The sequence below is a fragment of the Crocodylus siamensis genome, chromosome 1, assembly GCF_052110815.1.
Source record: "Crocodylus siamensis isolate JL-2025a chromosome 1, ASM5211081v1, whole genome shotgun sequence".
Lineage (NCBI taxonomy): Eukaryota > Metazoa > Chordata > Crocodylia > Crocodylidae > Crocodylus > Crocodylus siamensis.
The window spans coordinates 134,992,950-135,007,027 of NC_143395.1; the positions used below are offsets into that span (position 1 = coordinate 134,992,950).

General features: G+C 44.0%; 1 protein-coding gene across 14 annotated transcripts in view; it reads right to left on the reverse strand.

Annotated features, from left to right (window-relative positions):
• The window catches only part of WDR27 (WD repeat domain 27), a 364,577-nt gene that overhangs the window by 280,144 nt on the left and 70,355 nt on the right, over window positions 1-14,078 (reverse strand). For all 14 annotated transcript variants that reach the window (XR_016441860.1, XR_016441857.1, XR_016441858.1 and 11 more), the window contains exons 18-19: window positions 8,307-8,428; window positions 7,561-7,694 (exon numbers count right to left, since the gene is read on the reverse strand). Coding sequence is in view for 7 of the 14 variants with exons in the window: in XM_090043359.1 (XP_089899485.1) it covers window positions 7,561-7,694; window positions 8,307-8,428 (256 nt within the window). In the remaining 7 variants the exon portion in view is untranslated. The remainder of the gene's footprint in view (window positions 1-7,560; window positions 7,695-8,306; window positions 8,429-14,078) is intronic.

Consider the following 14,078-nt stretch of genomic DNA (forward strand, 5'->3'; position numbering starts at 1 on the left):
GTTCTGGGTGCTGCACTTTAGAAGGGATGTGGCCAGCACTGAGAGGGTCCAGAGGAGGGCCACCTGCATAATCCAGGGACAGCAGGGCAGGCCCTACGAGGAGAGGCTACGGGGCCTGAATCTCTCCAGCCTTCACAAGAGAAGGCTGAGGGAGGACTTGGTGGCCATCTATAAACTTACCAGGGGGGACCAGCGGGGTTTGCAAGAGACCTTGTTCCACTGAACGCCTCCCAGAGTAACAAGGAATAACGGCCATTAAGTTGCTAGAGAGTAGTGTGAAGGAGTGGGGCCTAGGAGCGGCCGTGAACTCCCTAGCGCCCCCTACCGTCACCTAAGGTGTACTCAGCACCCTCTGGTTCTTGCCCGCCACGTCTTTGATGATAATTGTTTCAGATGGGAGGCTGCCTTTTTCCCCTGGTGAACGGCGCATGTTACTACCCCTACTCCTTATGGGTGCCTCTGCACACCCCTGCCTTAAGGGCTATGCATGCCTCCTTACCTCCTCTTTAGCACACCCCAAGCCTCGCAGTTGTTCCCTGGACGTTGTTTGGGTCCCTGGCCCTTCGGCGCCCTCTCCGGCACCCCTTGGGCTCGTCCTCCCCTGGTGCCTCTTTCTAGCACCCCAGGCTTGTCACCAACCTGGCGCCCTTGGGGTTCTTCACACCCCTGCGCCCTTCTCCAATCCTACCTGGGCCTACCCCTTTACCGGCATCCCCTGAGTTGGTCTCGCACCTGTTGCCCTTTTACCCGCACCTCCGGGCGGGTTAAACCCCAGCACCCTGTTACCGGTGCCTCTGGGCTGGTGCTGCGGCCTACACTTGCTACCGACGCCCCTGGGGCCCTTCCGCGCCATCCGCGCCTGTTGCCCCCTCTGGGTCTTTTACCGCACTTCTTGCCCTCTCAAGGGCCTTTACTGCGCTCCCCGCGCTTCTCGCCCTCTCAAGGGCCTTTGCCGCGCCTCTCGCAGCCACGCCGAGCACCTCTGCGGCACTCGTCACAATGTGCCCCTCACAGGGCACCGGGAACCCCCAAGCTACTGGGGAGCCCCCGTGAGGCCTCCTCACGCCCCTACAGCCTCACCTGGTCCTCCGGTGTAACTATAACCGAAACCCGAGCCAACTGGCTACAACACAAACAACACAGAGCCTCCCTGCTCACAATGTAAACTCCAAGCCCCCTCTAGGGCTCCCAACCATACCTCCCTTTAGGGTGTTCTCATCCGTAGCATCATCGCAGCCGGTAAGCATGGTAAGGCCGTGACCCCCCACTCCGGCTGCTCAGCTCTCAGGCAGAGCTCCAGCTCCTGCGGCTACCAGAGGGGTAGGCTCCGGCCTGGGCTGTTTATAAAGGCCTGGTCCTGCCCCTTCTGGCCACCTGACCTGCTTGGTTGTGATGGCAACCGACAGCTGAGCTGCCCTGCTGACTGACAGCTCTGTTACCTTCACTTACATGGCACAGGACACCTTGGTGCTCCTGTGACAAGTAGGTTTAGACTAGACATTAGAAGGCACTACTTCACAGTCAGGGAGGCTAGGATCTGGAGCCAACTTCCAAGGGAAGCGGTGATGGCTCCTACCCTGGGGGTCTTTAAGAGGAGGCTCGACATTTACCTGGCTGGGGTCTTTTGAGCCCAGTTTTCTCTCCTGCCCAGGGCAGGGGGGTCGGACTAGAAGATCTACAAGGTCCCTTCTGACCCTAAATCTATGAATCTATTACATGTAGACACACATGATTGTTACATTGCCACAGCTCACCATGAAGCCATATGGCAATGTAGCAACACAATAGGGCGATGTGTAGATGCGCCCATACAGAATACATACGGTAGACGGTATTCTAACAAAAGCTATTTGCAAGAGTGTTATGTTTTAATTTTAAATATAATTGACCACAGAATCAAAGCAAGAATTGTGTATAAGAAAAAGAAAAAGTTATTTCTGTTTGCCCATCTGAAATGAGGAAAGAAAAAAGTAAAAAAGTAAATAAAACAAGACTAAGAACCTCACAACTGAGTTAGCTCTTAATTAAACATGTGCTAAAATGGTCCAAGTGACATAAAGAGGCCCTAGATGTCCTGACTGAAATGAATGGAGGACTCCCTTGGTGAAAGCATTATGAGAAAATGCTGCCTTTTGAAGACCCTGCTGAAAGAGCTGATGTAAGGTTTGTTGCAGAACTGGTAACTGAGGATGGCAGAAGAGTAAAAACTCCAGTGTATTATACTTCAATCTGGCAGGCTGCCATAATTTTTAGGCAGTCCTGGGGACTCATCCACATTATGCCAGAATCTTTTCTATCCCCTGAAACAATCCAGAATTAGCTTCAAGTCATTTTAATGACATCCCCTATGCCAGGCAGCACTGTATCTTGTCCCACTTAAAGGCACAATACAGAATCTCACCTCACACTCGAATATATAAGAAATCCCAAACCCAAATGACAAAATTTATTTTGGCATAATCAAGTCTTCCATTCCGTCTTTCACTAATGTGTATTTCTAATCTTCACATCACTGCTAACAGCCTAAACAACTTTTCTCTTTTAATACAAAAGCATTTTTCAAGTGATCCAGACAAATGCATTACACTTTGATAACAGAACTAAAGATTTACCAGCATGCTCAAAAGCAAAGAATTATAAAAAAATTAGAACAAAGATAAATATAACTGGTTTAAATTAATGTTAAAAGGGAAAATGGCTCCCCACAACAGGGAAGCCTAGGGGAAAGGCTGCAAGCCATCATCATTATAAACATAACAAGGTTTGAGAACACCAAATATTTTGTGGTATGTGCTAGGAAAATTAATCTGAAAACGGCAATCTTATTATGAAGGGGGGGAAGGGAGGGTGTTTTTTTTATTTTTTTTTGAGTCCGATAAAATATGAAAAATTAAGAAACTTGAAAGAGGAGGAGAAGCGTGAACCATCTTACTTTCAGCAAAACAAAGAATTCACTATAACTGCAAAAATCATACTGTATTTTCTTGCATACAACATGTCCACAAATAAACACATACTTTGTATTTGGAAGGCAGAATGTAGGCAAAGAGATTTTTCCAGAGTCATGGTATAACTTTATGCCAGAGTAAACCCTTCTGGAAACACAGGCTGCTTACAGATGAAAAAAACACCCAACCAAACTAAACAGCGCTTTAAGCTCAGTGTGCCCCCGTACTAAGCACAGTGCATGCCCAGAAGATGCAGTGTGTTAATTTGACCCAGCTCGCCCAATGTCTATGTAGATTGGGTGCTTCAGCAGGGCTTTTTGACACTTTTATCTAATAGCTGACTGAATCAGCTTTAGACAAAAGAGCCAAAAGCCCCGCTGAAGCACCTAACTGCCAGGTCAGACTAATGCGCTTTCCAGGAAAGTGCTGGGGGAGGTGGGGGGATGTTCCCTATGTTTGTTAGTAACCACAATGTCCAGGAAGTCTGGCATTAGGAACTTGCTGGCACAGCAGGCTGTCTCCTGCAATGCCACTCATCCTAGAAGAAGCCTTTATGTTATATAAGGTTAAGTCCCAGACCTTTGCAAAGGCTAGCACCAAGACTATTACTTCCAAATTGCAAGTTGTTCTGCAAATACAGTTTTGTTTCCACAACACAAGCCTCATCAAGATACTACCCACAGGTCATTTGTTGCTTTGGGCAGAAGTTAAAATGCTCTGCCAATTATTATCCTGGGCTCTCCCTGCACTAGCAAGTGATTTGGATCTGTTCCCCAATTCAAAAATTGCTTTTACTGCCATGCACATGTGGCATGACAGAAGGTGTGATTGTTGGGTTCAGATCCCATCATACCACTAAAGGGCATGTCTCAGGGTGCATAGACATACATGAGATAGACAGCTTTAAACTAGTGGCACACAGCCTTTTGGCCCTGAGGGCCAGATGAGAGGCGGAGGGCATGTCCACAGGTCAGATTGGACCCCACATGCCAGGATTGGGCCTCAGGGTCCTGCACCACCCCTGCCTGACCCCAAATGCTAGGATCAGGTTCCAGGGGCTCTGTGCTGCCCCTGCCCAATCCTGTGTAAAGGAATTGGGCCCCAGGGCCAAGCACCACCTCCACCCAGCCCCACGGGCTGGAATTAAGCATTGAATGACTAATTTAATGCACATGGCCCATAGGGATCCCATGGATGCATTGGGAGGGCCTGTAGGTTGGAGGCCACATTGCCAGAGGCTGGATCTGGCCTACAAGCACCCCCTGCTTTAAACCATGTGACTGAAGTACTGCTAGCAGAGCAGACAGTAAAATGGAACTCATTATGGACTGCAGAATCAAGACAAGGTGTTGGGTAAATCAACTGAGCTTCATGCTGTCACAGTTTCATGCTATCACATGTAAACATTCTCTGTATCACTTACAGGCCAGCAAACTCTCAAACCCACCCCATTTGGTTCTCTGGATATTATTTTAATGCCAAAAGACCAAGCATGCAACTGAAGTTATTACAAAAAACCCACAAGTTATTCTGAGATCCAGTTATACCAAAAGGTTTTTAAAAAAAGCTAATTTGGTTTGACATTTTCTTGTGGCTTTTCTCCAGGCCATTTCCCAGCATTTCTTAATTTTATGAACCACTGTGTAATTTCTTTTGTTTCTCATAGCTCTTTTACTCTTTGCTCTGAGTCAAGTTTGGAAAAATGCTTGAATGGAACAGATTCAACAAGACTCTCGACTGAACCAAAAGGAATGCTTTAATCCTTTAATTAGAAGAGCATGGTAGTACAGTCTGGTAAATAATTTATTATCTCTATAGTTTAGAGGTAAAGACAATAACAGAGCAAACAACAACAACATTAGCGCATTGCTATTCTATTGAGCTTTCCATGTTAGAGTCTCAAAGGGCTGAAAGCGCATAAATAAATTGTTACAGTGTCACTGTGAAGTGATTAAATACGAGTTTTATTTTATAAAAGGGGAAACAAAGGCAGAGAGAATATCCTTTATAAATTTCAAATTCTAGGAACAGATTTCATGTCTTCTGAATTATGGATCTGTGCTTTATGTGAGGACTATCCTTTCTCCCAACAGCTTTCTTTACTCTTTGAGGTTACTGATTATTTAATTTTTTCTGCTCTTGTAAGCAGTAATGTATGTTGCGAAGAGGAAGTTTTACCATTGCTGAATAATAATCCTGTGCCTCCCCTGAACTGGCAGGGTGCTAAAGCTTTGTACATAGGGATGACAATCAACTGACTGTCAGCCCTAGCCAGACAGTCCCAAGTCAATTCAAGACCCAGGGATGTCCAGGGACTGACTGTCAGCTGATTATTAAACACCAGTGCCAGGCAGTCTTGTGTCCGGCTCATTCTGGGCTGTCAGGTCAAATAACTGATTATCAGCCCCAACCCAAAGTCATGATTTTGAGATCTGGGACTGTCTGGGTAGGGGGCAACAATCAGCTGATTGTCAAAACCCTGCCCCTGGCAGCTCTGGCTAGGTTGCAAGGCATGGGAGATGGCTCCCACTGGGAGTTTCTGATCTTCTGTGCCCTGCAACCAACCAGAGCTGTTTGGGGGCAGGGTTTGAAGTGTCCAGCAGGGGAATCCCTTTAGTTCCTGCACCACAGCTTTGATTATTGGTCCCAGCATTGTTCCAGAGCCCAGTACAGTCCAGGCCCCAGGACCTACAATCAGCTGATTATCACCCCTAGCCACACATTAAATTAAGGTACCATACAAACCAGCTATAAAAATGTGTTAAATTACAGAATTTACAAGAGATGTGTATTATATTCTCTTTCTAAAGGGAGTAGCTAACTATTAATCTAACTATATCCAAAAGAGTCATAGCAACCTTCAGAAAATGGGAGAGATTAAAGAGATTATCATTCTGGCCACACCAAAAAACAATGGGAAGTAAGGAATCACAAGAATTATGAATGAGTGTAGAACTAAACAGACATCTATGCCTAGAAAATTAAATCTCCATGTTGAACAACCTATAGTTTAAAGTTAAACTAGGCATGAGTTACGGTCCTACTGACTTTAAAATCATAATCATAAAAAATAGGTATCTAAAATATAAAGGAACTTTTATTTAAAATAAAAATATTTTAAATCTAATTGGAATTTTCCTTTTTTTTTTTTTGGCAGAGGGAGGGGTTGTTTGGGTTTTTCTAACTTGGTACTGTTGCCTTTAGTTTAAGGACCTGAATGTGTCCTTATTATAGAATAAACAGTCCAGACTGTGGAATAAACTCCCTCCAGAGGTGGTGCAGTCACCTACCCTGGAGGTTTTCAAGAGAAGACTAGACAGTCACCTCACTAGGGTGACCTAACCCCAGTTGTCTTCCTGCCTAGAGCATGGGGGGCTGGACCTGATGGTCTACAAGTCCCTTCCAGCCCCTAACAATCTATGAATCTATGGAACATGCTTTGTTCATACTGCAAATTCTGGAAACATACCTATTCAGTTAAAGGCTTCAATATGCACTTAATTCTCATTGAAATGAGAAGATGGACTTAATTACATGCTTAACCTGTTTTTCCCAACAGCACAATTGTCCATAGTTGAGGATCTGACCCTAAAATGTTTACATACATAATTTAATAGAACTATTAATACTGCAGTAATAGCAATATACCCTTACAATTGTGCTCATTAGTCTTTCCATTTCTTCCTCTCCTTAAATCTGTCATATCAATATTTTGAAACTTTAGGATAAAAAAAAATCCATAGGAAGTATCTGAAGCACAAAGATGACATTGAAAACTGAAATTTTAAAACTAGAAAGATATCCAAAATAATTGCTGCACACTAACAACAGCAAATGAAGAACAGAACTATGTAGCAAAGGGAAACCAGAAGGATGTTTAGTTCCAACTCTGAGCTGAGAGAATAATGTTTTACAGAAAGATTTGAAAAAAGAAGCAACTTAGTGGCTTGGAGGGACAGGCACATTCCCATATAAAATGGGAACTCAGAAATGTAACAGGAAAGAATGACACAAGAGTCAAGGTATACTGGGAAATGGCTGAGAGGAGGCTTATAGTTAGAGAAGCAAGGTAAATGGAGACTAGTAGGTGAGTATAATGTAAGACCTACCACAGAATAGAGGAAATCCATGAAGAAGTTTCAAAGCTAAAAAACAATATTGAATCGTATTTGACAACAGAAAGCCAGTGAGAGTAACAGAAGCGATACAGTTCCATTTGCCAGAGCAAGAAAGTAATCTGGCTACAGCATTTTGGACCCTCTGACATTCAGAAAAATACTGAAGCAGACCATAAAGAAAAGCATGCAATAGTACTGAAAAGCAATTATAACGTTAATACATATTTTTTTTTTAGCAGAGACAGAGTAAAAGTAAGGAGGCTACTAACAGTAATAGCAGCATTAGCCTTAGAAGTGGATCAACAATGCACCATCAAAAACTTGTAGACATAATTCATGCTGAGATGCCAAAACAAAAATAAATGTAAAATAAACAACTACTGTTTGTTCAAATAATAGTCCATTTCTCTGCATTAAGCTTGTTAAACTATTCCACAAATTGCCTAGTAATACAACTAACTGTTAGCGATCTATTAAAGGAAATTTTTACCCACCGTTTTAGGTCATCCTTGCTTATGTCAAGGTAGCAGTTTACAAGATGAAATTCAGCTCCGCAACACAGCAATATAAACTTATCTATATAATAAAACTGTGCACAGCGTACAGATTTCTGGAACATCTCCTTGCCCTGAAATTCAAAGTAAAGAATGGATTCTAAGACACTTTAAATTTTTCTCCATGAAATTTCTACTATTACATTATAGTTACCCATATGGAACTACCATCTTGACCATAAGCTAGCAAGTTAATCTTCAGAGTAAAGCCAGGACCTTTGTATACTCAATATCTATTCATCTCAAGGCCTATTTTTTGTTGTTTAAGTTCTTTGGCACTAAGGTTATTAACATCTGTATTTAATTAAGTCTAATATTACCTGGCTTCTTGTATTAAACTTTTAGTTGTTGAATTGGAAGAGGAACAGGATGAAGTCAAACTGGCTTTAGTCAATGAAAAAATAAAGCACCAATTATCACAGATAATAAAGGCAAAACCTTTACAAGCATTCATTAGTCCCTCATGCCTCTATTTTGGATGCCTAACTTGAGAGAGATAAGATGTGACTGACAAGATGTTGAGTACCCATAGTTCTCCACATTCATCAGCTGGAGATGCAACTACTTAGCAAGTCTGAAAACAAAAAAAATCTGACCTTACACTCCTAGTAGAGTTACTAAACTGGAAGTCTCAGATAAAGATAAAATGCACCACAATGTATTTAACAGACAGGATATTTCATTACCAGAAGCAGGGCAGGTTCTGTATTGCAGACTGACCAGATCCTTACTGTTCTGTCTTCAGATGCAGAAACTAACCACTTTTTGTTGTGACTCCAGCCAACAGAATTAATTGTACCATCATGACCTAATAAAACAATAGAAATGCCAATCTTTTTCTTAGATTTTCAGGTAAAAATCAGAATAACCATGCACTGTTCTTCAATAATTATACATCTTGTATAGAGAAAATTCAAATAGATTTAAATCCACCAAGTGTCAATCACTGTTGAATTCCACCCCCCCCATTGAAAAACTGATGAGAAAAACATTTTAAACCCACGAGGTTAAAAAGGCACCAGAGAAGTATTTAGTGATTACACTGGATACATTTAAGCACACCTTCTTGTTGCTGTTAACATAAAGGAGTTAACACGAAAATTATGTACAATATCATTGCATTTATTCTTATATTTCCTATAACTCTCACCTTTTACAGTGAGTGGCAAGGATTTCTTAGGGTGATATCTTCTATGGGACCAACTATATAGTTGGGAAAGTTAGATAAGTTTTCAAATGCAAGACACTATTCTTCATCAGATCTCACTGTAGCAGAGTGGGGTCCTAGGGGTGGCTGTGAACTCCCCTAGCGCCCCCTACCGTGCCAAGGTGTTATTGAAAGCACCCTCACAAGCTCGCCCGCCACATCTTTGATATTAATAATGTTTAAGGGAGGCTGCCCTTAGTTCTGTCTGACACGGTGCTTTGATGTGTCTCAGTCTTAGTGCTATCTTGGATGACTTGGTGCACCCCGGCCTTATGGGCTATGCATGGCTCCGACCACCCCTGTACCACGCCCCAAGCCTCGCAGATGCACCAGACATTGTCTGGCCAATTTCCCTCTCGGCACCCCACGGACACCCTCTGGCTTGTCTTGCAGCCTGCACCCTCACTGGCGCGCTCTCTGGCTTGTCTCACCTTTTTGGGGCTACTCGCCACTGCCTGCACTGGGGCTGGGGTCAATGCATCCCTGAATGATGTGTCCTCTCTGGCACCGGGGTCCCCACGCTACCGTGGAGCCCCTATGAGGCCTCCTCCAACTCCTAATAGCCTCACCCGATGCTCTGGTGTAACAACAACAACAAAACAATAACACAAGCCCCTGGGCTATCACATAAAATCTAAGCCACCTGGCTAACCATCAGTCAAATTCCTACCAGGAAATTCTCCATCTGGTATCCGTGAACAGAAGCTGCTCATGCAGGCTTCTCTACTCTGCCGACTCCTGCAGAGCTCCTTCTTCCTTAGCTGCTAGTTGAGAAAGAGAGAGAACCCTCACCCTCCTGCCTGGGTCTTATAGTGGTCAGCCCTTCCCCTTCCGGTCAGCTGACTCACCAGGTGTGGGCCCTTAGCTCCTCTTGGTTGCCCCTAGCAACCAGCACCTGAGACCATGCTTCTGCCTTCCAGGTAGCAAGCACCTTAGTGCCCTGCTACACTCACAAAAAATGTCTTCCTTTCAAAAACTTGTCTAATTACATAGTTGGTCCTAAAAAAATATCACCCTAATATCATTGCCTCTCACATAATTTCTTCAAGCATCACAGCTACAACATCACTCTTACACTACCATAACTTTTACTGTGAAATTTTAAAACACTAAAAGTTAGCATTTGAGCATTTTTAAAGTTCCTAAAACATCAACTTGACTCATTGAACACTTAAAAAAAAAAAACCTGAAACAAGCATCAGAAATAATGAAAGATTAAAAAAACAGGTTCCTTCAAGCCTATATAAATTAGAAACAATGAAATACTTGAAAATCTTTATTGGTGAAGGAAAGATAAGAACAGATATAGAAATGTATTAGGAACTGTTAAAAATCATAGTTCTTTACATGGCTTTGTACAGTTGGAAGAAAATATAGGATCCTGTGCATGGTAGTTACAAAGGTACATATTTTGTGCATGTAAAAGCAATCTAAAGCATGAGTTAGTCAGTCATGCAGTCTATGTTAGCCCAGGGCATATGAAGTTAAGACATTTCAGTGCCATTGTGCAATAGGAAAAAAGGTAAGACCCTGCTCATAGTATCTGCATTGGTAGAGAGCTGTAAGATGGTAAGACATTCTGAGACAACAGTTTTAGCATGAGGTGTAGAATTACGGGGTCAGGAAAAGTCAAAGGCATTAAAAGTTTTTGTCACTTAATGGTGCAAGAGGGGTAGGATTCAGTCTGTCCCTTCAGTCTTGCTTCTGGCCGGGAATCTTGTCTTTGTATTTGCAAAGGCCTGTAATGTGCTCAACACAGAAGTATCTTGACCATCAGGTGGAACTGTATATCATGGAAGCATCTAATCAGTTTCAAGTAGCAGTGGCTTGCAAGATGCTCTTGTTGCTTGGGTCCCAATGCTCTAAGTGCTCCAATGATGAGCACCTCCACCATCATGTTGTACCCCTCGTCCCTCTAAGATCAAGTATAGACAACAAAAAGTCCCAACAATTGACATGACCATTCCATTTCACAGATTTCATAGACATCAGGGCTGGAAGGGACCTCAGAAGATCATCGAGTCCAGCCCCCTGCCCAAAGGGCAGGAAGTCAGCTGGGGTCATAGGATCCCAGCAAGATAAGCATCCAATTTACTCTTGAAGGCGTTCAATGTAGGTGTTTGAACCACCTCCGATGGCAGGCTATTCCAGACCTTCGGGGTGCTCTGGCAAACAAACGTTCCCCCAGATACGGGTGGTCACCCATCACCCCGAGCCTGCGCTTTTCCAGGCTAAAGATCCCCATGGCTCTCAGCCTGTCATCATAAGGTCTGTTTTGAGAACCATTAGCAGGCTTTTGGCAAAGTCTGGAAGCAAACGCTGACCAAATACAGGTTGATACCCTAAGGGAGAAGGGCTACAATGGTCAAGAGATCACAGGGCACCATCATTATGAAGACAGCTGCCTGAGACCACCAATAAGAAGCAAGAGGCAGAGGACAAACTAACCCTCCCCCCAATCTCATATGCCATTAACCAACAAAGATGTTTAATGCCTTTGACTTTTCCCCGCCCCAGCAATTGTATATTGCATGCTAAAACCATTGTCTCAGAATGTCCTGCCACCTATAGCTCTGTACCAATGCAGTTACCATGCATAGGGTCTTACTTCTCCCCTTTTTACGACCTTTTCCTACTATGGCATTGGAACTTCTTAATCCTCTGTACCAGGGGTTTTCAACCTTTTGGGGTCAGTGTTGAAACCCTCTGCTCTATACCACAGCCTAACACAGGCTACATGATTAACTGTATGTTCTAGATTTCATTCACATATACCAATTGTGTCCATATAGCTATCATGCACAGGGTCCTATCTCTTCCAACTGTACAAAGCCATGGAGAAGAACTATGATTTTTAATGTTCACTAACAAAAGTTTTAAATATTTCCCTCACCAATGAAGATTTTGGAAAATCTTTATTGGTGATGGCAAGATAGACTAAGCACGTTCTAGCCTCAGGCAAGACTTGGTTGTTGTACCATTTGGTGATTTATCTATCAAACAAGTAAAGAGTTCTTTCATATTTAAACTAAAATGTCACTGAAAGTTTTTAAAAGCATATACTTTTTCCTAAGACATACTGTCTGTAGTTTGATTAAATGTATTCCACATGGTCAATATGCTTTTTACTCACTAGGTTTTCAAGTTTGGGTTCTTGATTTTAGTTCATTTATACACTGTCCTCTCTGACTATATAAATGTGGGTGTCACTAAGCCTTATAAAGTAATTGTTTAGATTTATCTAATGTTTATCATTTTGTTTCAATATTTCACTGTGATGCATCTAAAAAGCAAAAATGCAACTTGGAAGCTTTAAATGTATGCATTTATTCAGGAGATTTATATGCTGCACTATCCAAAGAAGGGAATCTTGCAGTTAAGTCCATAAAGTATGAAAAAAATATGCTTCCCAAATTACAGCCAACAACCTCAGAAACTCCACAGCACCCCAACCACTCCTGCTTCCCCACCTCTAGCCCAAGACAGCATCCCCCACTGTCCAGTCCTGTCCATGATTTCAAAGTTTCCAAACTTCCACTCACATCTAGGTCCTGTGCAGACAAAAACACTCTTCTGTCTATACACCATTGCAGACCCACTCCCACTTTCCTCCCCCTCCCCCAAAATCCTCCCACGCCTGCACTCCCCTCCCCTTAGAGGGGCTGTGACTGCTTTCCCAAACCCACAAATCTTTCCCCTCACCCCAATATACAAACCACTCAACTACACAGGAACAACAACAGGAAACAATGAAAGTCCCTCTGCCCCCAACTCTGTCACTGCCAAAGGACACCCTTGGGCATCACCATTTGGCAGTGCCCTAAGCAAGCCACCAGCTCTGTAGGGATTAGTCTGGCCTGGCCCCTCCCCTCTAGTTCAGGGGCTTTGAACCTGCCTGTGTGGCCTGAACACAGCGAATAGGGGGGTGCTCTTGCATGCCTTCCAGTATGCCCCACAGGCTCCTTGAGCTACTGAAGACTCCCAGAGCCAAATGCACCCACCTGGACCTGATGCGGCAGCAGCTCATCATGGCATGTGCCCTCATGTCTACATGTCACCCACATGCCTACTCAGCATGCCCTGCACCTGCCGTGTGTATGTGTGTGTCTGCATTTGTGCATGCACACACATGTGTCCTGGAGACACACACACACAGATAAACAAGACCCCAGGCATCTTGGGCACTAGGCCACCAACTTTCACATAACTGATGAGGACGATGCCCACCTCTTGCACAAATCCCTGTTCCCCAGGGTGATGGAGAGTGGGGACTACACTCCCAGGGCATTTTTAGACATGCTCTGGAAGCATTGAGGGGGAGGGGATGCTTTTAGACAGAAAGTCAGTATAATTAAAGCGCCCAGAGCGTCGCATGTATCAGCATCCCTGCACTGAAAAATGGCGGTGGGGGTGCTTTAACTAAAGATTGTTGAATGAGCTTTAGTTAAAGCATCCTTGCCACCATTTTGCAATGCATGGTTGCTGATATGAGTAACATTAAAGTCTGCTGGAGTGTGGTAATTACCACATTAAAAAACTCAATTAATGAAGTCTGTTCTGACATGTTGTAATTGCAGCATGTCAGAGCAGCCTCTCTACATATGTATAGGCACCCCCAGGGTCCCAAATTTTGCCATCAGTAATATAATTGTCACTCCAGTCCTTGTTGGAAACCCACCCTACCCCTCCAGTCCTGACTCATGAGGCCCTAGGGGTGGCAACTGGACCACTGGAAGAAGTACTTCAACTATGGACTAGGCCTGGCACTGCAAGGACACACGGTGCAGGCATGTGAGAGAGGGCAGTCCCCCAGTGTGTGTGGCCTGCAGCACTACAGCAAGCTATCCAGATCTGTGAAGCCCTGGCTGAGTGACTCCTCACCCACGTGGGAAACATCTTTGAGTCACCATGACCCGACACCAGGCCATAGGTCTCCTGCCTTGTGATCCTCTGGCCCTGCATCATAAGCACCACTACACACAACCCAGGCTGCCTAGGCACAGTCCTCTTCCCCTCTCCTTTCCCAATGCTCCCCCAGGAGCACGCACAAGGGTATGGAGACAAGAGGAAGAGACCTGCATCAGTTTAAAATGTTGCAGTTGCAAAACTGTTCCTGTTAATAAAGAAAGCATGTTGAACACTGCCCACTCCTCAAAATTAACACAAAACAGCAAACATTTGGTGGCAACAGAGTTGGGGGGATTTGAGAACAAGGTGACAGAACACAGAAGGGAGTTTGGGGTCAGGAGGA